The sequence below is a fragment of the Coturnix japonica genome, chromosome 23, assembly GCF_001577835.2.
Source record: "Coturnix japonica isolate 7356 chromosome 23, Coturnix japonica 2.1, whole genome shotgun sequence".
Lineage (NCBI taxonomy): Eukaryota > Metazoa > Chordata > Aves > Galliformes > Phasianidae > Coturnix > Coturnix japonica.
In genome coordinates, this window is record NC_029538.1 from 4,803,084 (window position 1) to 4,830,371 (window position 27,288).

The 27,288-nt window shown below is 55.2% G+C and overlaps 3 protein-coding genes and 2 non-coding genes across 7 annotated transcripts; all 5 read right to left on the reverse strand.

Annotated features, from left to right (window-relative positions):
* Window positions 1–276: 276 nt before the first annotated feature.
* Window positions 277–3,444, reverse strand: PPIE (peptidylprolyl isomerase E). 2 transcript variants are annotated; one of them, XM_015883690.2, is made up of 10 exons: window positions 3,192–3,241; window positions 2,940–3,038; window positions 2,774–2,817; window positions 2,642–2,668; window positions 2,274–2,355; window positions 1,967–2,067; window positions 1,503–1,626; window positions 1,244–1,429; window positions 611–753; window positions 277–534 (listed from the first exon to the last, which is right to left on the reverse strand). In XM_015883690.2, the coding sequence occupies exons 1-10, from the start codon at window positions 3,220–3,222 to the stop codon at window positions 466–468; spliced, it is 906 nt and encodes a 301-aa protein (XP_015739176.1). In that variant the 5' UTR covers window positions 3,223–3,241; the 3' UTR covers window positions 277–465. The 2 variants fall into 2 exon arrangements, with proteins under 2 accessions (XP_015739176.1, XP_015739175.1); XM_015883689.2 differs by lacking the exons at window positions 2,642–2,668; window positions 2,774–2,817 and having other exon boundaries at window positions 3,192–3,444.
* Window positions 3,358–14,441, reverse strand: PABPC4 (poly(A) binding protein cytoplasmic 4). Its single transcript, XM_015883687.1, has 16 exons — window positions 14,341–14,441; window positions 13,749–13,970; window positions 9,187–9,380; window positions 8,760–8,875; window positions 8,145–8,284; window positions 7,788–7,882; window positions 7,131–7,268; window positions 6,561–6,656; window positions 5,798–6,070; window positions 5,429–5,516; window positions 5,139–5,258; window positions 4,492–4,619; window positions 4,278–4,371; window positions 4,034–4,164; window positions 3,847–3,946; window positions 3,358–3,707 (listed from the first exon to the last, which is right to left on the reverse strand). The coding sequence occupies exons 2-15, from the start codon at window positions 13,939–13,941 to the stop codon at window positions 3,860–3,862; spliced, it is 1,893 nt and encodes a 630-aa protein (XP_015739173.1). The 5' UTR covers window positions 13,942–13,970; window positions 14,341–14,441; the 3' UTR covers window positions 3,358–3,707; window positions 3,847–3,859.
* LOC116654358 lies at window positions 6,165–6,293 on the reverse strand. The gene has a single exon (XR_004309554.1). It is a non-coding gene; the product is annotated as a small nucleolar RNA SNORA55 (small nucleolar RNA).
* LOC116654357 lies at window positions 6,816–6,946 on the reverse strand. Its single transcript, XR_004309553.1, has one exon. It is a non-coding gene; the product is annotated as a small nucleolar RNA SNORA55 (small nucleolar RNA).
* Window positions 14,442–15,694: 1,253 nt separating the features above from the next.
* HEYL (hes related family bHLH transcription factor with YRPW motif like) lies at window positions 15,695–21,788 on the reverse strand. Of its 2 annotated transcripts, none has more exons than XM_015883734.2 (5): window positions 21,352–21,788; window positions 19,245–19,311; window positions 18,840–18,923; window positions 18,561–18,642; window positions 15,695–17,411 (listed from the first exon to the last, which is right to left on the reverse strand). In XM_015883734.2, exons 1-5 carry the CDS (start codon window positions 21,429–21,431, stop codon window positions 16,771–16,773), a joined length of 954 nt encoding a protein of 317 aa, XP_015739220.1. In that variant the 5' UTR covers window positions 21,432–21,788; the 3' UTR covers window positions 15,695–16,770. The 2 variants fall into 2 exon arrangements, with proteins under 2 accessions (XP_015739220.1, XP_032304852.1); XM_032448961.1 differs by lacking the exon at window positions 21,352–21,788 and adding an exon at window positions 19,656–21,219.
* Between the last annotated feature and the right edge of the window lie 5,500 nt (window positions 21,789–27,288).

Consider the following 27,288-nt stretch of genomic DNA (forward strand, 5'->3'; position numbering starts at 1 on the left):
GAAAAAACAAAGAGAATGAATGCAATAAACCAACCCAAATCCCACGGATGGAGAGCAGCAAAAAAAGAACAACCAGCTCCTGCTGCCTGCGGTAAAACCAGCCTGAAAGGATCCATGTGCTGATGAAGGCAACACAAAGCAGCTCAGGACGCAGTAATGGGTGCAATGCACCTGGTCAGTGCTTGCAGGGAATGTCTGCATAGGAGTCCTCCAAAACTTGAGATTCAAAGAGCATCTTCACCCAGCGAGAGCCCAGCAGCCGGGGCAGGCCCTTCGTTCTTATAAAACCAGGTTTTATTATTTCTGCCAAACATAACAAGTCTTTACCCAGCGCGTGGCAGACACTGGCAGCACCGGGCAGCGCACACACCATGTACCTGCAGCAGCCACCTGCCCGCTCACTGCACAGCACTGCTGCAGGCGTGGGGACCAACCCTTGCAGGGACAGCTGGGTCACTGCTGCAGTCACACACACTCCCCACAGTCGGAGATTATCACCTTCTGCTTTGGCTTCCCATCCTTGGTGCCCTGAGCCTGCAGAAGGGGAATGAAGGCTTAAAGATGGTGGTGGGGGGTGGGCACACACAGCCCCCCTCACCCCAGCACCAACCTCAATCTGCCGCACCACGTCCATGCCCTCTGTCACCTCCCCAAACACCACGTGCTTCCCGTCCAGCCAGTCGGTTTTATCACAAGTGATGAAGAACTGGGAGCCGTTGGTGTTCGGGCCGGCGTTGGCCATGGACAGCAACCCTGGGACCAAACAGGGCAGCATTACTGGGAGCAACGCCAATAATTAACTAACCCCCCCCCCCGGGCTGAGCAGACACTGCTGGCTTTAAGAGAGTCTCTGAATATTGGAACTGCGGGAAGTTGATGATGCCAAGAAACACCTCCGGGTATGAACAGAGTGAAGTGGTAGAGAGCATTAATCTATTTTTAACTGTAGCAACAGCAAAGCTTTGGAGATCAGCCTGCTTGCTTTCTGCCACCTTTCCAATGCTCACAGTTAGACTGCACTGCTCCTGCCATAAAGCCCAACAGAAAAGCAGCTTTGAAATTCTCCATGATATGAGACTGGAAATTAACAGCGTGGGGGTAGAAATAGGGGGCAGCATTTCTGCCCACTGAATGCTGTGGGCACACTGCAGTCTGCTCCAGGTGCTGCACCAACACAGACCGGCCCTGGGGCTGCTGCTGTGTGGTCAGAGCAGCTCGAGGTGCCCCACAAACCCCACCCTACCTGGTCCCGTGTGCTTCAGGATGAAGTTTTCATCATCAAACTTCTTCCCATAGATGGATTTTCCTCCGGTGCCGTTGTGGTTGGTGAAGTCCCCAGCCTGGCACATGAACTGGGGGATGATGCGGTGGAAGCTGCTCCCCTTGAAGCCAAAGCCTTTCTCCTGGGTGCAGAGGCAGCGGAAGTTTTCTGTTCAAGGCAAAGGGCAGAGGTGAGCACAGCACTGCAGCCTGTGGGCCACAGTGACAGCAGCGCTGCTCACCTACAGTCATGGGCACCACGTCGGAGCGCAGCAGGATCTTGAGCCGCCCTGCAGGTTTGTTGCCAATCTTGATGTCCATGTAAACTTGGGGGTTGGCCCGGGACTTCTTGGCAGGAGGCTCACCCTATGCGAGGAGAAGGTACACTATGCTGCCACTGCTCAGCTCTGCCACCCAATGGCCAGGCTGACCCCAGCCTGCAGCACAGTGCCAGCAGCAGATCCAGCTCCAGAAGTCCCTGGAGGCAGCATGAAGCAACAGGAGGCTTCTCACAGCCTGGGGGCTGCTGCAGGGTGCAGCTGAAACACACGGCTCCCTATGGGCTCACGGAGCTTTTGGGAGCACAGGGACTGACAGGGCCACAGCTCACTCCTGGCTCTCAAAGCTGACAGCACCCAGTTCCCCATGTGGCCATTCCCCATTCCAAGGCACTCAGCAGGACACAACCAGCTCCATCCATCCCTACCTCCTGTGTCTCTGGTTTGGGTGCCTCTGTTCCTCCTTCCTCTGCGTTCTCCTCCAGGGTCTTTCCTGAGAACCTCTTCAGCCACTCATCATCTGACCACACTGCAGCAAGGGAGGGCAGGATGAGAGCAGGGCGCTGAGCCCAGGGCCATACACGACTCTGGACTCAGCACAGCTCCAGAAGCAGCAGGACTGTAACCCAGGGTGCTGCTGGCCCAACCACCCCCAGAACTGCATGTGGTCACCCCACATCATGGGGACACAGGGACAGAGCCAGCAGCTCCCCCAGGTGAGGGGTACCAACTTACCCGGCCGAGACGATCCTTCTTTAATTCGCATTGGTTTGGCCAAGTTCACTCGAATCGTCCGACCAAAGAGCTCAGACTCATTCTACAGAGGACAAAAAAGCACAAAACCCACCACAAGGTAAAAACTCACTGTGTCCCCTCTGCAGAGAACGGGGCTGTTTTTTTTCTGAGCACTACACGCAGTTCAGGAGCTGCACTGAGCCACAGGCAGCACCAACAGCACCAGCAAAGCAGGGCCGGCATCACAGCTCCGGGATCAGCAGGTCTGCAGCGTCACCAGCACAGAAACACCAAGTGTCCGGGCAGGGCTGAGCCCCGGGGACAGGGCAGGGCAGGGCTCCAGGACTCTGTGATTGTGTGACTCGTACCATGTTGTCAATGGCCGCAGCCGCATCCTGCGTGAAGAGCGACAGGCTCCGTTACACACACGGCGCCCTCTGCCTCTAAAGGCCCCAATGCCCCAACGGGAGACACTCACACCCCGACCCCCACCCCCTCACCTCCGCCAGCTCGAACTCCACGAAGGCGAATCCGCGGTGCTTCTCTGCCAGCAAACAGCCCGGTCACAGCCCGGTCACAGCAGTTACAGCCCGGTCACAGCCCGGTTACACCGGTTACAGCCCGGTTACAGGCCGGTCACATCCCGGTCCCCGCCCCGCCACGCACCGGTCTCGTAGTCCAGCGGGATCTGGATGTCGGTGATGTCGCCGAACGGGATGAAGGCGGCGTGCAGCACCTTCTCGTCCACCTCCTCCGCCAGCCCGCCTGCGGCACACAGCGTTACGGACACACAGCGTTACGGACACACAGCGTTACGGACACACAGCGTTACGGACACACAGCGTTACGGACACACAGCATTATGGCCCACAACACCGTTACGGCCCCTCTCGCCTCCCCGCCGCCCGCCCCACTCACCCACGTACAGCACCCTCTTGGTGGCCGCCATCTTGCCGCCCCACCCCGGAAGTTCGGGCATATCCCGCCCTTCCGCCCAGCGCCGCCCCGGCAGCGCCCCCTGGCGGCGGGGAGGGACGAACCCCCGAACCAGCCCAAAGTGACAAAACTAAAGAGAAACGTGACAAACGCTGAGAAAGTTTTTATTCCTCCATTGCCAAACGATTTTCCAGAACTCTCCAACATGGGCCGTTAAAACCAAAACCACAAAATGCTTTTGTCAACCAGAAACCTTCAAAGTCCTGCATAGAAAAGACTTAAACTCTGCTCACAAAGGAAAAGCTCACAGACTCCATCCAGGCTTTGGGCAGCCAGAGTCGCTCGGTGAGATCCCAAGGGTTAATTACAAAATGCAATAGAACTACGTGATACGGCGCGTGGCATCGAGTCCTGCAGGGCTGCAGCCTCCTCCAGCCGCTGGCTGTGACAGGGGCTGTGACAGGGGCTGTGACAGGGGCTGTTTGGCTTCATTGCATCCTGCAGGGAAAGGAGGAAGATGTTCTGAAGAACTGGCTCCACTCAGACAAGCTCCCACACCAACAACGCCCAGTAACTGCCTGGTTTTATTTACCAAACCTGGAAGCTTTGAATTGAAGCTGAGCACTGAGACACTCACCTGCCCTCCTGGCTTAAGAGGTAGCAGCAACCACACCCACCTTCTGGGCAGCTTCTTTCTTGGCTTGGTGAGCCTGCAGCACTGCAACAGCCTCCTCCACCTGCGGGCAAGAAGATGAGCCAGTAAGAATTCTCTCCCAACCAAAGGGACACACAGTTTGGCCTACAAGGGAACGGGCCGGCTTTACCTTTGAGCGGAGGGACTCTGGAGACTCCAACATGTGCAGCAGCTCCGAGTTGTCAATCTCCAGCAGCATTCCTGTGATCTTCCCTGCAAGGCTGGGGTGCATAGCTTGAATAAGAGGGAACAAACGTTCTCCTAGAAAAAAAAAAAAGGATTTCAGACAGCAGTTTTAATTTAGAAGCTGTCAATGAAACCTCAGGACATTCCCAAAGTAAAATGCAATCTGGAAGAACCTGAGTTTCACTTACCCAGCATCTGTTTCTGCTCCTGGGGAGGGGCAGCAGCCAGCATGGAGGCTGTTAGTGGCTCCTGTCCCTGCACGTGTACTGCAGGCTGAGGTGCCTATAGAAGGGCAGACAGGAGGATGCAAAAATAGATGCTGTGCTGTTTCTGCAAAAACTCTTCAGCTGCATGTCAAACCTGTTGGCCTGCAGCTGCTTCAGGCACAGATCCTTGTGTTACCTGCAAAGGCTGTACAGGTGGGTGTGGGCTGCGGACACTTGAGGCATATTTATAAGGGGGAACTGCTCTGGGAGCAGGAGCAGCCACAGGTGGACGAGGAGCCAAGTTCTGTCCTGCAGTGGTAACACCTGCAAGAGAAGAGAGCAGGATCAAAACCACCATAGGAATGTGCAGCAAGTAACCTGAGGTATCTTAATTACTGCTAAATTCAAACTATGCTCTGCACAGGCCAATATTTGCTTAGGAACTGGTCTCCAAATTACAACTGGATATTCCAGAAAAGAATTATTCTACATTCTGCATTTAAGGTATTTTCTAGTTACTCCCTAACATAAAATTTGAATGCCTCAAGAACAAAACCCATAACCTACAGTCTTATTTAGAGCAGTAAATGTTGCTATAGAGATGAATTCCAAGCAAATGGAAAGTAACCCATCTGGATTTCTGCTGCTGTAGCACCAACTGCCCCCAGACCTGCACTGCTGTCTCTGCCCCTCACTCCAGGTGGCCTTTGGTTATCTGTTTCTGACAACCACCTTTGGAAGTAAAAGTCAAGTCTCAATAGCATCTCATCCCCCACAACTGAGGAGCAGAGCCTGGGAGGCAGACAGCTTGTCTCAGGTTAACAAAACCATGACACAGCTTACCAACTCGCTGGGCAGAAACAGGGAGGCCACGAGAGGCAGGAGCAGTGCCAGCAGGGGCCAGATGGCGCAGCGCAGGCCGTGGTCCGGACTGGCGCATGGCATTTGGCATTCCCTGGAAGCCTGATGGAAGAAATGAGAGGACATCTCAAACCAGAACTGACTGGCAAGTCAGGATACTCAGCTCCAGGATGCAAGCCAAAGTCGTGCACAGAAAGGAAAGCATGCATTGTTCTTGTCAGAAAGTACAACCCAGAGGGCCATACAACCAAATCAGTCTCTAGCGTGATCACCTTGAGGTCTTCCTCCTTGCTGCCAGCGTGGGTTGGGTCTCATCTGCGCCATCTGATTGGGTGCATAGTAAGTGGGTCTGCTCTGAGCCTGGAGGGAGACCAAACAAGTTCAAAGGCAACATCTAAGTGAACAACAAGCACTGTTTACAACATGTTTTGGCAGCTTTTCCCCCAGACTCAACACCTAGTTCCAATTACGAGAGCATGCAGTAGGAACATTACAATTAACTCCACTGACTGCACTCCCCATTAGGAGCTGCTTGCTTATGGGCATAAGAAAGACTCAATAGGATGAATGCAGCTGAACAACTCAACACCCAAGCACAGTTAAAATGTTCATAAAACCTCACTAACTTTAGCTCAGCTTACCTGGGGCACAGCAGGCATGAAATAACCACCAGCAGCAGGCTGGAACTGATTAATGATTGTGTTGGCTGGCAAGGCTCTCATCCCAGCAATGCGCTGCATGTACTGATTAGTTAGGTGAGCCTTTCGCTCTTCTTTCCTTTGTGCAAGTGCAACATAGAGTGGCTTTGAGCCCACTATTCGACCATTCATTTCTGTGACAGCTTTGGTGGCTTCTTCTGGTGACGAAAAGCAGACAAACCCAAATCCTTTGCTGCGTCCACCTTCTAGCATCACCTGCAGTAAAGACCAATTGCCAGTGGAGCAACATTTCAGGAACAGTTCAGAATCTCTATTTTTCACTGTAGAAAAATATCAGATTTCAAGACAGAACTGTTGCAGAGGCGTAGAGACAATTAGTCAATGAAGAACCACTTGTCTGGATTTACTCTGCTTTTCTGTCAGCACCATGCGTCCCCAGGCTCACACTACGCAGCAAAGAATGGGAAAGATTAGGTGCAGCCTCTAATCATACATGGAGAAATGCCTGCTTGCTAAGAAGCTGGATATGGCATGTTTTCCACCTCTTGCTCCCCACTTCTGATGAGGAGTCAAGCAAGTTATCAGTAAAATCATGATGAGACCCAAGAAAAGCTGCCTATTTACTAGACCCAAATTCATATGACTGCACCAATCTGGGAATACACACACTGACCCCCAGTTCTTTGTCAAGTAACAATCCCTTCTTCAGGCCTTAAAATCCAAAAATCCCCAAGCCCCACAATACCTTTGCACTTGTTATTGACCCAAAAGGTGAGAATTCCTTCCTCAGTTTTTCATCATCTATAGTGTCATCTAGGTTTTTAATGTACAGGTTAACTCCCTAAAAGGTAGAGAACAGTAAGGTAATTAAGGAACCTACAGTAATAAACAGAATCTTCAGCACATCAATTGTCAGCATCCATCTGCCAAAGCTGTCATCTGTACAAAACCTCTTAAATTAGCAGGACATTACTGTCATACCACCAAGACTGATGGCAATAGATGTTGCAGAGGTGTAGAGACAAACCCCAGTGCAGTGAAAGAGCCTGTCTGGATTTCCTCTGCTTTCTTGTTGCATCATGTGTCCCCAGTCCAGCACTACATCGCAAGGAGTGGGAAAGATTCAGATGCAATCTCTGGTATGACACAATTCTGACATGTACAGATGTCTCCTTTGCCTCCAAATACCATGGGGTCAACCCTTAAAGTTTGAACTCTCAGGATATATCACAGGACAACAATTGCCTCAATGCCTTTTAAGTCTACCAGCAGATGGGAAATGTACCTAAATTCAGAAAAGGGACAGTCTATTCACCTGATACCGGCTGATTCTCTCTTGTTTTAGCTGTTCAAATCTCCTTTTCAGCTCTGCCTGGCGCTCCACCTTCTTCTGTGCTCGGCCTACAAACACCATTTTCCCATTGATATCCTTCCCATTCATTTCTTCTACTGCCTGGACAGAGGGGTCAAAGAAAACTGTCAGGTGCTGAAACAAGAGCAGCCGATCCTGTTAAGAACTTGGCTGCCCAAAGCTCACCTTGTGTCTCCCTGTTTGTTAGCCAATAAACTAATCAGGAGAGACCTTGCTGACAACCTTACCATTGCTGGACTAACAACAGAAACTTGTGGATTCATCCCCACCCTTCTTGTAGTTAGCATCAAATAATAACAAACACAGTGCTCAAAAAACTCTACTCCAAAAACATTCACTCCCTAAGCCGTCCATCAGAGCATTTCTTCAGCAATTAATGTTCTGATCACACAACTGTATGCTGTGTGCATCTAGAAATCTGAGAAATGTCAGCTTAATCCTGAAGTAAGGTAACAACGTAGTGACGTGCAAACGGCTTCAAAGCCTCCACATCCAGAAGAGGTTACATCTGAGGCAGAAATTTATCTCAACCTGATTCTATAGTAAGCCAAGTAAATTCTTCTTCAAAGACACCCAAGCAGCATTAACACTTGGTCATACCTTGTTAGCATCTTCATGCTTTTCAAAGCTTACAAAGCCAAAGCCTTTGGACTTTCCAGTGGGGTCTGTCATCACTTTAACACTCAGAGTCTTACCTGTTACCAAGGGACAGGGTTAGTAAAATATAATGTAAGACTATTTCAAGACTATTAAGCTCCACATGATCACCCTGGCCTCCTCCTCTCACTCATCTGCAGGCCACCCTCTGCTTCCTGTCCAATGTTTGACAGAATTACTACCCACACCTTAACTCATCCAATTCATCAGCCTCAAAGTGACCCCAGCAGATGGTAGCAGTGCTGTTAAATTAGCACAGGTCATGAAACTGACAGTCTCATTAAGAGTTTCTGTATTTACCATATTTACTGAAGAGTTCCTTTAGTCTTTCATCATCCATGTCATCCCCAAAGTTCTTAATATACACATTGGTGAATTCCTTTGCCTTGGCTCCCAGCTCAGCCTCCCGCTCTTTACGAGACTTAAATCTCCCAACAAATCTGCATGAAAGAATGAAGATTACAGTAAGGAACTTGTTTTCAAATATGGAAAAACAGCATGTAACTTGCAGTGAGGTGAAAAAAATGAGTTTGTAGAAGGAGCCAGACACAGGGAGAAGAAAAGGTGCCATGAGAACAGAAGGACAAACAGGCTGCAGACCAACCAGAAAAGTCACCTGTCCTATGGTGAAAAGCAGCAGCCTAGGATGCCCACCCAGCTCTGCAGTGAAGAGTTCTGGCCAGACACCCACCCAGCCCACTTGCAGACAGGGAGTAAATCGAGGCTTGGTTAGGGAAACCACCAGCCCTGCAATGGAAGGGGAGCAGGCCGTGGCTTGGGCAGGGTCACTCACCAGCCCTGTAGTGGAGAGGTAGCAGGCCAAGGCTTGGGCCAGGAGAACCTTGTGTGTCCCTGTTAATACCGAGATGCATCACGGTTCATGCGATCGCTGCTGCTGCTGGCTGTGACACTCACACTTTGCGGTCGTTTAGCAGCATGCCGTTCATCTTCTCGATGGCTCTATCTGCAGCATCCTGGGTCTCAAAGTGCACAAATGCGTAGCCCTTAGAGCCATTCTCATCACACACCACCTAGACGTAGAAGGAAACCAAATTGTCAGATCTCAGAACACACACCTTCTCCTTTGTCACACTCTGACACAATGTCAGCACACAAGAACAGGTTACTGCTGAGGGTCAAAGTGAGTAAGATGGCTGTGTTTCAGACTGGCACATTTCATGGCCAAACCTGACATAACTTCAGCAATCCCTGACCTTTTGGTCAGCTCTGCCTTCAAGAGACACCCCTCCCCACTTGGTGACAGGTGCCACTTCTGCTTCCTACACTGGATGTGTCTGATCACATCACCACTACAGTAGAATGGGACAAAGTAACATCTCACCTTGCAGGACAAAATATTCCCAAACGCTGAGAACGTGTCATAAAGTGCCTTGTTATCAATGGATTTGTCCAGGTTCTTAATGAAGACGTTCCCAACCCCTGACTTCCTCAATGAGGGGTCCCTCTGAGACCACATGATGCGAATGGGTTTTCCTTTGATCACATCAAAGTTCATGGTGTCTAGAGCACGCTCAGCTGCAAGAGAAGCACAGAACAGGTTTGTATGGCTTGTTAAAGCATAAAGGTTTCCATCACATGAGTGATAACTTAAATAAAATTACAGAGATATTTGGGGCAATAACATGGACTATCAATTCCAAAGATTACTTTCTGTTTAACTTCATGTTTCAAGGGAGGTCTTTGCAAGACAGTTACTAAACATGCTTAAGAACATAACAGATTCAACAATATATTATGAACTGGCATTATAATGTTTTAAGAGTCACAGAAAAATGAATGCCCAAGTACTTAGTTATATTACTCATTATTATAAAGTTAAATGGCTGAAATCAAAGGAAGGGAAAGACACAGGAAGCTCTCATCTACTCGTACTCATTTCTATCAAGAGAAAACAATCACTCCTCTGTCAGGTCAGAGATGGAGAATGCACACAAACAAACAGCTGGCAGGGAAGGACACAACTCGGCCCCTACAGTTAGTGGTCAAAAAATGATTCCCAGTTTTCTCAGTCTAAAGGCAACGGTAAGAACAGAGAAAACACTGAGAAAAAAGCCCAGATATCCAACCTGATGAACAGGGAAGTGTTTACCTCAACTTTAAAGCCTCAGCACTGCCATCCTAGCCCACACCGAACCCCCTCGTCATGATTCTATTTCTGCTGCCTACTGATGTATTAAAAGGATCATTACGTACACTCATTAAGATCTTGTTCATAAAATTCAGATGCTTGTGACTCTTCCGTGCCAGGAATCACTCCTAACATGGAGTCAGCAGAGAAAGAGAGACTTAATTCCCAACATGAGGCAGGGAAAGAAAGGGATGGATATGCATTAAAACCGAGGAACATTAACAGGGCAGAACCCAAGTTTTCCAAATTTCTTTGGCTCGATTCTTCCACACCACCATCACTCGGTCATACTGATATCATTTCAGGGCAGCAAATTCAACCAAAATGCCAACACAAACACCTTCTCCTTTCAAGTGATACCCTGCTAGTGCCGAGTAGCTACACAGCATTGCACAGCACTCCCTCTAGAATCCTCAGTGGGGCGCTGCCTACAGAATTCTCCTGCACTGCCTGCCTCAAAATCAGTTTGAATTACTGCATGAAAGTTTCCTAAGAGTTTTCCCACATGCTTTGAAGACTCGTTACTGGATCTCGTTACTGAAGCAGAGAGACTCATAGAATTAAAAAGACAAAAACCATCTCGAGAGGAAAATTTTACATGCTAGTGCTCTGTTTGCTCCAATAGCTATTTAAAAGCATTACATCCAATTAACTGCTATGCTAAAATGACTCCTCAGCTGCTACTCTGAATCAATGCAATCCTGTGGCTGTCTCCATGGCCAGCTCCTGGTAGGCACTTCAGCAGGCAACTTGGTGCAGGTCGTCAAATTTGGCAGTGTTTATTTATAGCAAGGAGAGGTCCTCCAGAAGCATGTGTTGGCAAGGACACAAACGAGTTGTATATACCATCTGCAGCAGAAACAGAGCTCCTGCTGAAAGGTGCCAAGCAGATGAAGCAGTGGCAAGAAACCAGAGGGAACTGTGAAATGCTGCGCAGCAGCTACTGAGATAGGCAAGCTATGAACCGACTCCTGGTTCTTTCAAGCTTTCTAAGCACATACATAAGCAGATGCTATGGCACTGATCTAAGTAGCCATCCAGCATTCCACAGCAGTATTATACTCTGCTTGAAATACACTCAAATGCTAAAACGCTTCTTGTTAGCAGTGGTGCAAAAAAGCCCCAGGCAGATTTCCTAACCTTTCCTAAGTGCCTTTTGGACAGGGAAAACCAATATATGAGCATCTCTTGCAGCTTGCCTTAGGCCTCAAAGTAATTAGTCTCACAGGCTAGGCTCCATGACACAGAGCTAACACAATACTGGAACTGGCCACTGTGACTGAGCAGCATAAAGAGATACCGTGCACCAGGATTCACTCCCATGAACCTCAGCACAAGGAGTTTTATCAGCTGCTCTGCAGACCTCTGTGCTCTTGATTGTGTCACAGGGTAATAAAGACCTGACAACAAAAACAGTGCAAATTTAGCCACTTAAAACTAGCAAGGTTAACCAACATACTTGATGCCTGTCCCTTTCAATCCCTTCATCACTGAAGTATAACAAAATGTTGCTAGCAATGAAGCTTATGTACCTAACCACTCCTTCCTTTTAACTCCACACATGCTTTACACTGCATGCCTTTCTTACTCTGCCATCTCTCCTTTAAGAAGGAAGGACAAGTTTATCTATACCCTTCTGCACCTCTTTGCTTAGAGACAGTTATCTAATCCCAGCCCCGGGTTCCTTCTTGGCTTGGGAAACACGCACTGTTCTCTGTACTGCCAGAACAGCTTATCTCTATGGCCACATTGAAGTTTCTCTCCATGATTATCTGAGTTGTCATAACTGTCAATGTTATAAAACCCGGGAACACAACTGAACTGCATGAGGAGCACATTTAAAAGGAAACAGCTTTTTTTTTCCCCCTCCCAAATGAAATGTGTTTGTTTTCTTTCCACTTACAGTTAAGAAGAATAAATATTAACAACCATGGCAAAGTCTGAACCAGCCAAAACTTCAAAGCGTTTCCTTAACCTGCCCATCAGAACAGGACAGACCCAGCACTGAGCATTCACTGCTCACCATGCACCAAACCTCAACTGAAGGCAGCAGAGCTCATTTTCACTAAAAATAACCTCCCTGCAGACCATCAAGCAATGCATGTCCAAAAATAACCCCTTCAGGGTAAAGCATCACACCATCAGCTGTGAAAAAACAAGAAAAATGCAAGCCCTGAACCAGTTTAGATGCAGGAGTTCTGGAAACACAGAAATTCAGGATACGATTACAGTGATCTCCTGGTAGCCCTAAAGGACAGCAACGTTCTGGCTGCTACCTGACTTGTAAACAGCTCAGCTCCTCTAGACAGTAAGGAGAGAATCCTATTTCCCACCCAAAGGTTAATAGGATCTGACAACTCTTCAGATTTACAAAGTGCTCCTACTTCCACTAAAGGTATCCAGGAAATACAAACTATCCCTTTTCATGCTGCTGTTCACTACATCAGGAAGGACCTTTCTGACCCAGATCTCTTTGTGGAGGCAGAAGAGTTTGCGGATTTCTCCCTCCCTCCCAATAGTAACTCAAAGATAAGGTTTAAGTCACTTGACCTTGTAAGACCTACCGGTAACAGGACACCAGTTACTCTGTCAAAGTATCACTTCATGTGCTGGGGCTTCCTAAAATGTCTGCTGCTTCTCCAAGAGCCCAGAATGATGCAACATCCCTCTAAACTCATGCCTATTTATTACCATAAAAGTTTACCTTGAAACACATGGGGAGACCAGCTGTCTTCCTATTTGTTTGGGAGTTTTTCCTGATACCATAAGCATTTACAACTAGCTACTCTTCCCTTTTAACATCACACCTACACCTACATGATAGGGGTCTTCTCTACTCTAAGAACACAGAAGGCATTCTGAACCGGGAAAGAGGACAGCAACCAGGACGGTACAGTCACCATCAGCTCACATCAAATCAGCTGAGAGCTCAGAGGCTCTGCTGGCTTGCAGGAGCACAGCTCTGTGATGACATTTCTACACACTGTGAAGGCTGTGACCTGAAGGCAAAGTATTTATTACCCTGTGGAAGTCTGCTATCTGCTCTCTGTAAAACTCAAAGGCAGGATGGCCAATCACAGGCTACGGGAGAGGTTACTGGCTGGTCAAGTCTGGGCTGTTATGAACTGATTTTGAATCCTGTCTGTTCTGGAGATGTCTATATATAGAGACTGCTAAATCACAGCAAAGAGCAGTAAATGTGCACCAGGCAACAAGTAAAGGCTCTCAGAACAAGGGCAGAAAATACTGACCTACTTTTCTTCCAGAAAAAAAAAAAAAACACATTCACAAAGACCTTTTCTGTCCCATCTTTCATGCTTCCAACTGCTTTAGCACTGGAGCATCTACTGAATCAGGTGCCAAATGGAACTACTAGAAACAATCTGGCCAGAGTAAAGCAGCACGGACCCTGCACAGGAGGCAGCACAGTGCATTGCACAATGAGCTGCTCAAGAACAGCACTGCAGATTGTCATACAGCAGCCATCAGCCCTCCCAGGTGTGAAGGGAAGCAGGTGAGCAGCCAGAGGGTGAGGGCAGAAAGCAGCCAACTGGGGCTCATTAGCCAGCTGTGCCAGGTACACAGAACAGCTGGCACCTCCAGTGCTTTGGGGGGGCACCCCCGAGCAGGTGGAGATCCTGATAAACTGTGTTTGAATGTCTGAGAGCCGTGAGGCTGTTTGAGAGGCACAGACACAGCGGGTGAACGCCAAGAAGGGAGGACACGGCTCGGAGCCCCCCGGCTGCTCCACGTACCGTCCGCCGGCTGCTGGAAGTTGACGTAGGCGTATCCGAGGGAGCGGCGTGTGATCATATCGCGGCACACGCGGATGGAGAGGATGGGCCCGGCGGGGCTGAACTTCTCGTACAGCATGGCCTCGGTCACGTCGGGGTGCAGGTCGCCCACGTACAGCGAGGCCATGGGGTAACTGCCGCCCGCCGCGTTCATGCCCGGACCGCTCGGCGTGGATGGGGCGTCTGCGGGGAGAGAGAGAGAGAGAAGAACCTCCGTCAGGGCGGACCGAGCCCCGCTCACAGCCCGGCCCGGCTCACAGCGCGGAGCTCCGGGCCCCGCACGGGCCGTTTTCAGGCTGTTTGGCCATAGAGCCACAACCCGCGGCCTCCGACACCCACAACCCGCCCCAACCCGGAGCTTCAAACCGCCCCGTCCCCGCGAGGCTCAGCCCCACAACCGGCCCCGACGGGCCGCAGCCCCACGCGGCAGCCGGGATCGGACCGGACCGTGCCGCAGCCGCCCTGCCCCGCTCCGTGCCCCGCTCCGTGCCCCGCTCCGTGCCCCGCTCCGTGCCCCGCTCCCCGCCCCGTCCCGGTGCCCGGCCCCACTCACGCGCTGCGGCCCGGCGGGCACAGAAGGGGCGGCTCACACCGCGCTGCCCTTTATATCCGGCCCGGTCCGTGCGGGGCCGCGTGCGGCGGGACGGAGGGAGCGGCCCCTGCGGCGCCACATCCGCTACAGCGCCGCCCTGCGGCTGGGAGGACCGAGACCGGGGCGTCCGGATCGGGGCTGCTCCGCTGCGGGAGGGACCGGCAGAGGGCGGCGGAACCGCACCGAGACACGGCGGGACGGAACGGACGGGAAACCGGCACCGTGAGGGGCTGAGCATCGCTGAGTGCCGCCCACAGCCCCGTCCGCACCGCAGCAGGCACAGCCCTGCGTCCCCTCGGGCTGCTCATGGTGTTTGTAGCCCGAAGAACGAGGATGCTCGGGGGACTTTGGGGATTTCCCCTACAGGGCAGATCAAACGTTGCCGGGATGTGTTACCGGAGATGTTTGATCTTAGAAAAACCCTGGGAAAAGAAGCTCCATCCCTCACCCTCCACTGCGACCGAAACGCTGCTGCGGGGGGAAAACCCCGCGGGGCTGGAGCGCTGCCCTCCCACCGCCTGATCCCGGCACGCAGGAAGCGGTTCCCGCAGTCCCCGCTTTGCTTTTACCCCCGCGGGGCTGTGGGTGAACAGCCGCCCCAAAACGAGCCATGCGGGGCTGGACCCCCCCGCCACCTCCCACCGCGTCTGGGCTGCCGGGCACCGGGGCTGGCTGCGCTCAATGGCCCCATTATCGCTCCCTCTGACTCCAGACGGATGCTGCCTTCCTCCTCGCAGCTGCAGTTGCTCCCTTCCAGCAATTCCCAACACGGCACTTAAGGCGAGGATTTATGGGCGGTTTGGAAAGGCGTTTTGGAGCGAGAACGAGTTATGGGAAAGGAAGTTGAATTTTCACCGTTCCCCGGGAAATTCTCGCAGCCTCTTTCACGGCCGGGATCGCTGAGGATCCTCCCCGCTGAACAGGGGCTGCTCTCAGCTCTTCCCACAGCCCGGAGCCGAGAGGTGACTCTGGTTCTGCTCACAGAGGGTCAGCAGACACAGGGCAGCCCCGCAGTCTGGCTGGACTGGTCTCAGCGCGTCCCAAGGCATTTCTGTGGATGCTGGGAGCTAAATGAAACGAGCTGTGCTCAAGCCATGGATTATTGCCAACCTCAGGGTGAGAGCCATGAGATCCCTGCTGATCTCAGCTCATGCAGTGGTTTGCAAAGTAAGAAGTCACGGGAGCAGCCACCACAAGCAGCGTTCCTGCTGGGGATGTTCCCTTACACTACACCTCAACAAAGCTCATGTGCTGCAACGCCAGCAGTCATCCCAGCATCCAGACTGGCAGAACAGCTGCACACCAACACTGCATCTCACACCAACAGGGGCTGGAAAGACTTTATTTACCACCTTTGCTGGATGTCACAGCTGTGACTCTAACAGAGGGAGGCTGGGCTGTTTGCTGCCGCTCTGGCACACTGAGCAGCACAGGACAGCCGGGGCCACGGCCTCCTCTGGCTTTACAGCGAAGGAAAGTGTTCCTGGCTGCTTCTGGCACTGGGGACCGGGGGTGAGGAGGAGCAGCAGAGGCATTTCTGTACACTAAGTGCAGCGGCATTCACCAGAACAACCAGGAAGACTCTCTCTCCAAGCAGCAGGGCTGCACACATCACGTGCTCTGCAGGAACGCAGCCCAGCATCTGTGGACACACAGCAGTGCAGCAGCCATGGGTTTTGGTCCAGAACCAGGGGTGAGAAACACGAGACCATGACACGGTGCTGGAGAGAGAAAACATGCGGGAGGAGAAAGGCCAAGAGAAAACGGGGAGGCACTTGGAATGCTGGTCTGAAACGCTGTGCTCTCAATGGGGGAAAGAGGTGAGACGGCTCCTGCAGGGTGATGGGCAGAGTGAAGGGCTGCTCTTCTCACGTCGGTGTCAGAGTCACCCCCTCCACGCAGGGTCCTTTGAAATCCGGTGTCTCACCTCCTCTCACCTGGCTGTGGGCTGAGGGCTGTTGGAGCCCAACAGTGCTCTGCTGTGAGTGGGATGAGTTGGGCTGCATCAAGGAAGAGCAGTGCTGGGAGCAGCAAGACCCATCCCAGGACCCTGGAATTGGGTGCTGCAGTTGGGGAACACAGCCCGAGTGAGTCCATCCATGAGCTCCAAGTCCCCAAGGAGATAAGGCAGCAAAGAACGGTACTGGGCTCTGCCAGAGGGCCGGGGTCTGCAGTGCCCCCCATCCCAGAGAACGCATGGAAGCAGATGGAGCTGACACTTGTGGGCACTGCAAAGGATGAGCGACGGTGAAGTGAGGAAGGCAGCGTGAGGAGCGGGGTGGGGGGACAGCAAAGAGGATCTTCTGGATGGGTCCTTGGCTTCCGCAAACAGGAGGGGCGCCCGGTTGTCTGGCTCCGCTCTGCAGCCCATGGGCAGGGGGCGCTGGGGGCTCAGAAGGCGCCGATCTCAGTGGCCCAGGAGCGGCACAGCCGGGCTGCCCCCACCCTGAGCGCGGGTCCCTGCGCAGCTCCCAGCGCTGCGGGCGCAGCGTAGGCTGCAGGCAGAGGGACACCAGCGGGAGAGAAGAGCAGAGCGGAGATGGGGCTGCCCTTGGCTGAGCCGCCCCTCGGTGCCCCCGATGGAGATGGCAGCCGAGGTGCGGCCGCCGCGGTGGAAGCCGAGGGGGCAGCTCGAGCCCTGCGGGTGGATGAAGCCATCCTGCCGGGCAGGGGGCCCCGCTGTGACGGCAGCACGTCGGCGGGGACGCGGCGCAGCGGGGCCGGCCTGGCGGTGAGACGTGGATAGGACGCAGTCACAAGGAGAGGAGCGGGAGCTGCTTCCCGGCGAGGCACCGGCAGCGGGCTGTGCAGGAAGGACCACGGCCACGTCTGCACCGGGAGCAGCGAGGCGGCCGCCGGGGACGGCTCCATTTCGGCCACGTAGTTGTTGAGGTGGGAGAGGAGCCGCAGGCGGATGGGGTCGGCGCTGCTCTGTCCCTCCAGGACGCCCAGGTACCGCACCACCTCGGTGAGGCACTCGCGAAAGCCGATGCTCCTGTAGTCCACGGCCAGAGCACGAGCGTCCAGGAACCCTGCGGGGACACGGGGATGGTCGGGCTGTGCACTGGGCAGGAGCTCACATGGCCCCCCCACCCTCTGTGCCATGCCATAGGTTTCACTCGAGGCGCTTTGCTGCCGTGTTTTGCCCTGCAGCAGACAGCCAAGAGGGTGTCCATGTGTGTGACAACAGCACTGCGTATCTCGGTGGGACAGGACTGCCAGGTCATGAACCCGTTAGCATGTGGGACGAGCGAGAAGGTTCATTAACTGCACTCAGGGAAGATGGCAGCTTTTCTTTTGGGCTCTGTGAGTTTTGGCTGCTGGGGATGTACAGAAAGCTGGGGGTGTGCTGGGATCCTCTCTATGGCAGCGCATCTCCATCACAGTGCCACGTTCCTCTGCCTGAGTCCCAGTGACTTCAGCCCTTGACACCTCCCTTACACTGACCTCCCAGTGAAGGAATGGCTGAACCGGGGACACTGGGCTGGGAAAGCTCAGAGCCACATGAAAACCAATAAGATAAAACACAATGGCTGATTTTTCAGCTCCTGCTCCCTCCTCGTAGCTTGGTGAGACAGTCAGCAACAAAGCAGAGAATGTCACAGAGCAGTGGAGCACTGGACCACTCTGCTTGCCGGGGTCTCTGGGGACAATGCAGCCCTTTGTTGCAGTGCAGTCAAACTGAATATCTAAACAAATGTTCCAGACCGAGTTACAGCTCTGAAGCAAAGCCTGGATGCCAGCACTGTCCTCAGAAAGCCAAAAGTGGGTGGTAAGCAAAGCCAGAGGCTTCTTTACTGGAGCTGTGATCCCCATCCTGTTAACTGGAACAGGACAGAGGGTCTGTGCTGAGCTCTCAGTACAAATGAGACCTTTGTTGCATTTTGCACAGGGCTCCCCCTCTCCTCTTATAACATCCAAGAGACAAAAAGCAAGAACAGAAAGGGGAAAAAGCCTTGTTTATTTGCAGAGTCCCCAAGCAGAACTCAGCCTCCACAGGAAATGTAACTCAGGGAGGAGGGAAGGAGCTTAATGTCATTTTTTTCTGGAAGCGAGCTCCATTTCTGGGAGTGCAAATCTGGCTGGGAGCTTCACCAGGGCGTGCAATGAGGACAGCAGCACCATCCCTGTGGGTCTGGGATAGCAGAACCTCGCCCATGCACTTACAGGGTGGCTCTTACCTGCTCCTCCAGTGGCGTGGAGCATTTTTAAGTGATCCACCGTCATCTGTAGAATTTCTGCCTTCTCCAGCTTGGATGAGCCCTGTGTTGGGAGCAGGAGAAAAAGGAGGAAGAAACTTGTCATGTCATGGCCCAGGGCGTTGTGCCTCTCACGAGCTGAGCTTTGCCTGGTACCCTCCTCCCTAAACCCTCCTGAAAACCACAGCACTCAGACACCCACCTCTGGGTGCATTCCCTGCAGTGAGGACCGAGCACAGCCCTGCTGCTCCAGGTACCCACCTGCTTCTCGAAGGCGGTGGGCACCAGGCGCCGCAGCTCCGACAGGCTGCTGTTAATGCGATCGCGGCGCCGCTTCTCAATGATCTGCAGGAGGAGAAACACACTCAGCCCTGGTGTGTCTCCCAGATTTGGAGCCCTCACAGCAGGCTGAAAGCAGCGCTGGGCCACGTAAGTGAATGCTTTCAGTGGAAAAGCCGAGCAAAGCAGAGCAAAGCAGAGCTCACGAGGTGTGAAGCCCACCCCCTCCCCACAGCCCCAGCCCCTTCTACACAATTTGAGGCCAGATCTCTGCTAAAACTCCCCCTTGGCTGAGGGAGGTTCTGCAGGGGATGAGGCAGAGCCAGTTTGGGTGACCCCACTGTGTCCCAGGGCGAGGACGTGCCACCGGCACAGCACAGAACTCACCCCTCTGCGCTTCTTCCTGGCTTGTATCTGCGACGTTGTGGTGGGAGACACAGACCTGGGAACGTGGCTGGGAAGGAAGAAGAGGGAGAACTGCTTGCAGCAGCTGGAGGCAGGCCTCAGCGGCACATATGTTTTACACACATTTGCCATCTGCAGTTCCTCCCCCCCAAACCAGAATAATGTTTTCTGTGGTTCTCATCTCAGCGTTACCCACAACACAGAGCTCAGGAACTGAGGACAGGAGCCAGGCAAGGCACAGGCTGAATCCCACTGTCCCCCTGGGAGCCCTCAGCACTCCAGGGCAGGTTTCTGCACCAGCTGCTGCCCGGCACATCTCCTTGCACCTTTCGTGTCTCCACGGGGCTGGAAAAGCAGCTCTGGGGCCGGGGCCTCTCATCCCCAAGCACAAACCTTCTGGCCTCGTGTCTGAGCCTGTTGTGTCCCCGGGTGGGCTTTGTGCAGGCAGAGGTGGCTTTGCAAGAGTAAACACGCGCCGTCCGCATACAGAAATGTGCCAGGGATGAGGGGTGGGAACGGGTGGGGTGGGAACGGGTGCAGGGGACGGCCCCGAGCTGACCCTGCAGTGCAGGAATGCAGCCTGCACCCTCAGCACAGCTCTGAATGGCTCTTTGCAGAGCTGTCCGAGCACAGCGCTCTGTGTGAGCTCCAGATGTGGGATCAGCAGAACTCTCTGCTGGATGCATCTCAGAAACGTTCGACTGACAGATGTGAACCAACAACTGAACTCTGCTGGCTCCCATGTCTGCGCTGCTCCTCGCTCGATTCTTTAACTTGCAGCGTTGATCTTTCAACTGCTTTTTCCAGACAAAAAGCAAAGCAAACCCGAGCTGTGTCCTGCAGCGCTGCAGTGACCCCGAGCTGTAGCACACCACACACACACCACACACAGCGGACACAGCGCCCGCCCGCAGTGACTCACCCTGGGCTCCGGGGAACTGGTTCTCCCAAACCACCCCCACGGAGCCCGATCCCGGTCCAGACGCCGTCTCCCTCCCTCCGCCCCACCCAGGAGCGGTTGGTTCTGCCTGACCCCATTGCCCCACTGAACTGCGCTGCTCCGTGGTGTGGGGATGGTTCTCTCTGCTGTGTGTGTGTGTTTGCGTGACTCGAGCTGCAGTGCAAACCAACACAAACACCTCCGTACCACAGCACTGCTCTGTGTCTCACTTGGGAATATGAATAGACAGAGATCAAAACTCCATTGTTGTAGTCGGTGAAACAAACAGGACAATTGCTCCACTCTGGGGTACACGGTGCCGGGAGGAGCCGGGAGGTGTTTCACAGCAGCAGAAAGGTGGGTGAAATGCTGGTGCACTGGGAACGTTGTGAGAGTTTGGGGAACACGTGCAGGTCGCGTTGGGCTGGTTGTGCCCAACTGCCCCAAACCGAATCAGTTTGTGAGAACCTGAGCCCGGCACCAGGCAGGGCAGCTCCTCAAAAAGGGAGTTAAATCACCTGGGGCCTCCCTGGCTGCAAAGTGGACACTTGGCTGCCAAAACGAGTTCAGAAGGAGCTGAATTTTGGATGGGAGCAACTAACAGAGCCCTTCCTTCATCCCCAGTGCCCGGAGCCCACCGGGCCCGCAATCGGTGGGCAGTGGTGGGGGATGCCCTGGGCCAGCAGAGCAGAGCTCGGGGAGCATTGCAAGCCCTGGGAGAACGGCTGCACCCCGCGAGCACGCACGGGTCCTGTCTTCAGCGCCCCTCCGAGCAGAGGGAGCTGCAGCTCGGGCTGCAGGAGGGAGGAGGAACGATGGAGCCTGCAAATTGCCATCCTGAAAACACACGCTGAGAACTGGGCACCCCTCACCGCCCGAGCTGCCTTTCAGACGAGATCAAAGCCGCAGCTGGTGCATGACAAACGCCTCGGCAGAGGAGAAGCGTTTCTCACGCGAACCCTCCCCGCTCCCCCCGCGATCCCGGAGCTGTCGGGTCACCGCTCCGGGGCACTGAGGGACGCCGGAGCCCGAACCCGGGGTGCCCTCACCCCATAGCGGGGCTGCCTCCCGCTCTCCCCCACCCCCCGGCACCGCCGAGCTCCCACCCGGCGTCGTTTATCCCTGGGGACGACGCGGAGCGCTCCCCACCTGTACTCCTCCTCTTTGCCCACGTCGATGGTGCCGTCCGACTCGGTGTCCGACGAGCTCTCCTCGCACAGACGCTTCATCCTGACCGGGAGCGGCTCAGCCAAGGAGGAGGGCGCGGGGCTGAGGGCTCTGCGGAGCCCCACGCCTGTCCGGAGCCCCACGCGTGTCGGAGCGCTGCGCGGTCCCGCTGCGGGCTGAGCGCGGAGCTCGCCCCGTCTGCTCCCCGGCTCCTCCCCTGGCCCCGCTCTGCCTTTCACACCCCCGGCTGCCGCCTCGCTCTGCTCCCAGCACGTCCCCAGCCTCCCTGGTTAATGGGTTAATGAGACATCTCCCAGGAGTGACGGATTACGCGGCCGCGCCGGCGCTCCCAGGTTCCCAGGCCCCCCCGCCTCCTCCCGCTCGCTGGTCGCAATCCCAAGTCTTCCTGTAAAAGGAACAGTCTGTGTGAACCGTCTCATGTCCCCCCCTGCCCGCCGCCCCCCTGCCCGCGGCCCCCCCTTCCACCCGCCGCACATTGGCCTCAGCCCCAGTTTAAAGGGACCGGTGACCTCACTGGCAACAGAAAACCGTGGGAAAGAGATGGGACTGATAAAGCCCTGAGTTGTTTCAGGGAAAAATCAACATCCAGCCCCACACGCACACACGGCTGCGCGGTGCCGGCGGGTGGGAGAATTATGGATCGGATGGAAGAGGCTCCTCCGGGGTTGGAGGGCGATGCCCAAAGGGGCAGCGGTGACGGTGCGTGGGGACATGTCCCTGTAGGGGTGTCCCGTGGGGTTCTGCCGTGAGCTCAGCCCCCACCACGCTCAGAGCATCCCCAGGTTCCCACTCGTGGCACCGCCAGGGTATCCAGGCCGACCCCCCCCCAGCACTGGGTTTTATGGCACAGGGCTGAGCTGTTTCTGTCTGCCTTATCCCACAGCACCGGGAACTTTGACCCGCAGCCCACAGAGCACCTCGCTTTCCCTCAGCTTGCACGGAGGAGGTGGGAGTCTGTTTGGCAGAGCCCTGCACAGCTGAAATCCCCAAAGGCAACGAAGCTGTGGGCATGTGGGAGAGAGCGGAGAGGAGGGAGGGAACCTGAGCAGAGCTTTGCAGTACAAAACTAATGCCTTTTATTTTGAAAGAAAAAGGGAAAAAAAAAAAGAAAAAAAATAATAATCGGAGCTGAGATCAGGCAAAACGTGGCTTTCCCAAAGCTTTCTGCAGGGGCGACGGGATCCCACCACCCGGTTCCCCCCTCTGTGCCCACGTGGCCCCATATCTGCAGCCCTACACCATCCTGAGCAGCCGCTGCCCTCAGCCCTGGGGCACAGCGCAGCCCCGCACCCCTTTGTTCAGCCCCAACCATGATCTACAACCCAAACCCAAGCAGAGCAAAGCAGCCGTTCTGTTGGAGGTGTCACTTGAAGGAGTGACTGTAAAAGTTGTGAGCTGGTATTTCAAGGTTCAAAGGGCCGCGTAGCCAGAAGAATTGAAGCTGCATCACTGGTGATTTTGAGACCCGCTCCACCCCTTTCCAAAGTAATTTCAGTCACAAAGACATTCGTCTCCAAAGTAAATTTCCCATAAACTTGTGTTTGTGAGAGATTAATAATCTTTCCACCAAAGAAACTGTGTAAATGGGATCCAGAGATCAGTTACTTCGGGCCCTTGCTCACATCACACCGAGCCTGAACCAAGCAGATCCTGGCCCTGCCACAGAACACTTCTCCATTAGAAAGGAATTCTCAGTCCAGACTCTGTCTTTTCTGGGCCTTTATCTGGGTTCAATTGAAGCGTAATTGGCAACATGTTTTTCTAGGCTTACACTTCATTACGAACAGAGCAGGGACCCCGAGACCCACTTCTGCCATAATCAGATCCGTGTCACAGCCCGCGCTGCTCGGAACCGCCCGGTGTGACGGAGCAGCTCTGCGGGATCAGCCGGGCAGGGCTGGGGGGAGCCCAGCAGCACCGAGAGCCGAGTCCTGCCCTCGAGGTGGGAGCATCCCAGGGACGGGTGTCACGAGGATGGGGCTGAGCCATCCATCACCCCCAGCACTAATTGGCTGCCCTGCTCTGGGGCCAGGGAATAAGGGAGCTGTGAAGATTGATGGCCCTTCCCTGCAGCGGAGCAAACTCTCGGGGCTGAAGGTGGATCGGAGCCAGGGACCCCGTGCTGCCCGGTTCGCCCATGCCAGCAGCTCAGCGCCGCAGCTCAGGGCTCCGACCACCCCTGCGTGGGGACCTCTCCCTCCCCTCCCTCCTCCTCAGCTTTGGGAAACGTCCCAGGAGAGCGGCCAGCTGTGAAAAGCTGCAGCAGCTGGAATGTGGGAGGGAGGAGGGCAAGGCGGCTGCAGAGCAGAGGACGTATCTGTTACCTCCCGGTGAACTGACACCTCCGCGGTAACCCCGTGCATGCCTGGAATGCCCTGTCCTCACGTCTTCAGTCAACATCACCTCCTAACCTCAATCCCACCGCTGCTGCCAGACCCACAGCTGCGACTGCGGCAGCACAGGATGCCGGACGGGACGCAAACACAGCGCCCTGCTCTGCGGCTGAGCACAGGGAGCAGCGCTCGGGGCAGCGGGGGGGTGGGAGCTGTAGGTACGGCCGGGAGCTGTAGGTACGGCCCGGAGCTGTAGGTACGGCCCGGAGCTGTAGGTACGGCCCGGAGCTGTAGGTACGGCCGCGGCTCCGCCTGTTGCTGTCAGATGTGGAGCGCTGCCAACGCGGCATAGTTTGCTGTGGCCCCGCTCCAAACCAGAGGCACCGCATTGTTCGCTCCCCCCCACTTCCCCAACCCACGCAGTTCAGAGCCGGCCCAGCCGACTGCTGGGGGCAGCCCAGGGGAGGGAAAAACAACATTTTCCCACAAACCCGCGGCCTCTCCCTTCCCCGGGCAGGGACGGGGCAGATCCCGGCTCTGCTCGGGGCTCCTCGCCGCCCGCGATGCGCTCACACCTATTGCCCCGCTGTCGGGAATGGCCGCCCGGCCCGGAGCCCCCGTGGGACGGGCTGCAGAGCTGCTCCCATCGGGCACCCCATTCTTGCTCCAGGACAGCAGTGCATCCCAGTGGGAGAGCACTAGATGATGCTGGCATTTAGTTCTCATTGCCCTTCGTGTGCCTCAGTTTCCCTTCCAGCACTGGGCGCTCTTTGCAGAGCACCGCATCCTTCTCCGACTCCCCCCGTCCTGACGCCGTGCCGGTCCCGGCCCCATCGCCGGGCGCTGGAGGGACGTGGGCGGCCTTAGGATTGCACAGAGCAAAAGCAACACCAGGAGTCGAGTGGGAAAACAGCCCCCGTCTGCCCCCAGGGCTGCGGGGAACACAGCGCCTTTGTAACTGAGCAGGGAGTCCGTCTTTCGCACAGCCCCGAGCCCTTCCAAACCCCCCCTTTGCTCGGCAATTCTAACGCCCTTCTCACGAGCTCCGGGAGCGCTGGGGCCTCGCCTGTCGTTGGTGTGAGCGCAGCGATCCAGCGAGCGGAGCAGAGCAAACAGCAGCGCGGAGCCGCTCCGCCCGGAGCATTTCTGCTCCAACCACTTCAAACTTTCATTTCTTCTGAAGCCACAACAAGGCGCACTTTGTAAAGCAAATGAGTAAACAGCAACTTTCGGCTTAAAAGGAAAACAAGAGGGAGGGACTGCTTTTAATTACCGGGATTTTAAGAACGGCTTTATTCGGTTAATTGCTTTCTGCTGTAAAACGTTCCTCGGCGCCCAGCCCCGCCGCATCGCTGCCCTTCGGATGGCACCGCGGGGGGAACGGCCTCGGGCGGGGCTCCCAGCAGCGCTCCATCCCTCGGGGAAGCGCAGATACGGCCCAGACGGGGGGAAGGGGGCGATGGAGGGGCTGAGCACCGGAAGGATGGAGGCAGGAAGGTGCCACGTGCCAGCCAGGAAAACAGCACGAGGGGGTGATGGGGCTGCGTGTCGGTACTGGGGGGAGCAGCCCCCGCGACTGCACGGCTCTGAGCCGGCCATCCCCTTCTGGAGCTAACGCGGTGACCCCGGAGCGGAGCAGAGCGCTGCGCTCGGCCTCACCTGAATCCTGAATCCTGCATCCCACATCCCACATCCCACATCCCTCATCCCTCATCCCTCATCCCTCATCCCGACGTGCCCGTGGCAGCGGCACCGTCTGCAGCTCCTCTCGGGGGGGTCCCTCCTGCCAGCAGCCCGCAGCTGGTGATGAATGCTCACTTTCTCTAATTGAATAGCAGGAAGTTAAATCTTGTTCAGGCTGCCAGCTGGAACAATCACCCACCTGTGGCACCACCCCAGGGATATAAATAAGGAACAGCACACAATGCTGCCTGAGGAATGGACGGCGTTTTGAGATCTGCCGATACTGAGCGCTGCATTGTGTGTCCGCACGGGACAGAGTCCGTGCAGGCGCTGTGGGAATGGGAGCGAGCGTGCAGCAGGAACAGCCGTGTGAGCGTGGGCTGCGTGTGTCCCTACAGCAATGCCAGGACTCACCGCTGTGCAAAAGCCCTTTGTCGCAGCCATGGGCGCTCCTGCATCGCACGCTGTGTCCTACAGCTGCCATGTAACACAGCACCACGTGCACGCAGGTGTGAGGGTGGCTGCGTGCTGCCGGCTGCCCCGTGGGCTCCTTCCCATCACCGCCACCCAGCGAGCTCCCCGCTGCCCCCCAGCTCTCACCCCGCCCGTTCACAGCTCTGTGCTCCGCCGGGACGCTCCACTAACAGCTGGGCCGCCCGACAGCTCCGTGCAGCTGCAGCCCTGCGGGAGGGGGGCAGCGGGGACAACATGCACACACACACACGCACACACACACACACACACACACAGACCAGCCCTTATTGTTACTGTGAAAGGAAATTATTAATTTGCTGGGAATAAAGCCGGCAGCGAGTCAAAACACAAAACATCCTCCCTCGTGTCCTCCCCAGGAGCGGCCACCACTGTCCATTCCCCAGCACAAGACACCACAGCCCCATTTAGCCCCACGTTGCCCCACACCACAGCCCCCGCTCCCCCCTGTCCCTGCAGCAGCTCTGATGCTGCTCCGGGCCCAGCAGTGGGGACTCAGCCCCACAGCCCTTTGTCGTCCCCTCAGTATCAGCACAGAGGCTGCATCCTTGTTTGCTTTCCCCCTGCCCTCCCTGAAGGCAGCCTGAATGAAGCCAGATCCCCAACACATTCCTGTGGGTATTTTTTTTTATTTTCCTTCCCTTTTTCCCTCCATCCCCCTCCCTCTCCCTCGCTTGGCACGAGCTGAAGGCCTCGGAGGAAGCCGGGCTTGGCAGGAGCAGGGGAGGAGGAGTGGAGAGATGAAAGGCTGCTCTGCAGCATTCCCTTCCAGTTCCCACACTCTCCCGGCACAGCGCTGTTAATGGTTCCCAAACGCACCTGGAGGAGCTGTGGAAGTGGGGCCCTGAGCACACACAGTGAGCAGAAAACCCACAGTCTCACAGCCCACATGGCTTCAGCCCCACGATGCCATCGTGCCCCTCTGTACAGCACCAGAGCAGCACTGCATTGGAGACAGTGGTGGAGGAGCTGCTGTGCCCCGAATGGCAGTGCTCCAATGGCTGCGCTGTCCCCATCCCTGTGGCACCTTTGTGCCATTACTGCATTCCACACTCCATGACCCCTACAGCCACTCCTCCCTCTAATGGGGCTCTGATGACCTTCAGGCAGCATTGCTCCCTGAGCCCTCAGTCCTGTGGGGGGAGTGCTGTGGGAATGCAGCCCCTCAAAGCCCCCCCAGCTGCACGGTGCAGCCCCCACATCCTCTCTTGGTCCCCTCACTGCGCCCAGGGCCGCCCACAATGGTGCATCCATTATCTGCTCCCCACACAGATACGTGGGCTCTGCCTCCATAAGGTTGGGCTGGGTTGGAGCCAGTCCGTCTGCGGGCACTGCTGCACGTGGTTTGCTTTATCTGGAGGAGAAAGCCCAGCTCAGTGCTGACCCAGTC

Excerpts from the sequence above, each read along its gene's own strand:
- PABPC4 (XM_015883687.1), bottom strand. The coding sequence starts at position 13,941 with ATGAACGCGGCGGGCGGCAGTTACCCCATGGCCTCGCTGTACGTGGGC. Across the intron at positions 8,285-8,759 it reads CTGCTAAACGACCGCAAAGT|ATTTGTTGGGAGATTTAAGT; the intron begins GTGAGTGTCACA and ends TCTTTCATGCAG. Across the intron at positions 7,883-8,144 it reads GGAACTCTTCAGTAAATATG|GTAAGACTCTGAGTGTTAAA; the intron begins GTAAATACAGAA and ends CCTTGGTAACAG.
- PPIE (XM_015883689.2), bottom strand. The coding sequence starts at position 3,416 with ATGTTGGAGAGTTCTGGAAAATCGTTTGGCAATGGAGGAATAAAAACT. Across the intron at positions 754-1,243 it reads CCTGAAGCACACGGGACCAG|GGTTGCTGTCCATGGCCAAC; the intron begins GTAGGGTGGGGT and ends GTTTGGTCCCAG. Across the intron at positions 535-610 it reads ACGTGGTGCGGCAGATTGAG|GCTCAGGGCACCAAGGATGG; the intron begins GTTGGTGCTGGG and ends CCCCTTCTGCAG.
- HEYL (XM_032448961.1), bottom strand. The coding sequence starts at position 20,005 with ATGGGAGCCAGCAGAGTTCAGTTGTTGGTTCACATCTGTCAGTCGAAC. Across the intron at positions 19,312-19,655 it reads CTCAGACACGAGGCCAGAAG|CCACGTTCCCAGGTCTGTGT; the intron begins GTTTGTGCTTGG and ends CTTCCTTCCCAG. Across the intron at positions 18,643-18,839 it reads CCACCGCCTTCGAGAAGCAG|GGCTCATCCAAGCTGGAGAA; the intron begins GTGGGTACCTGG and ends CTCCCAACACAG.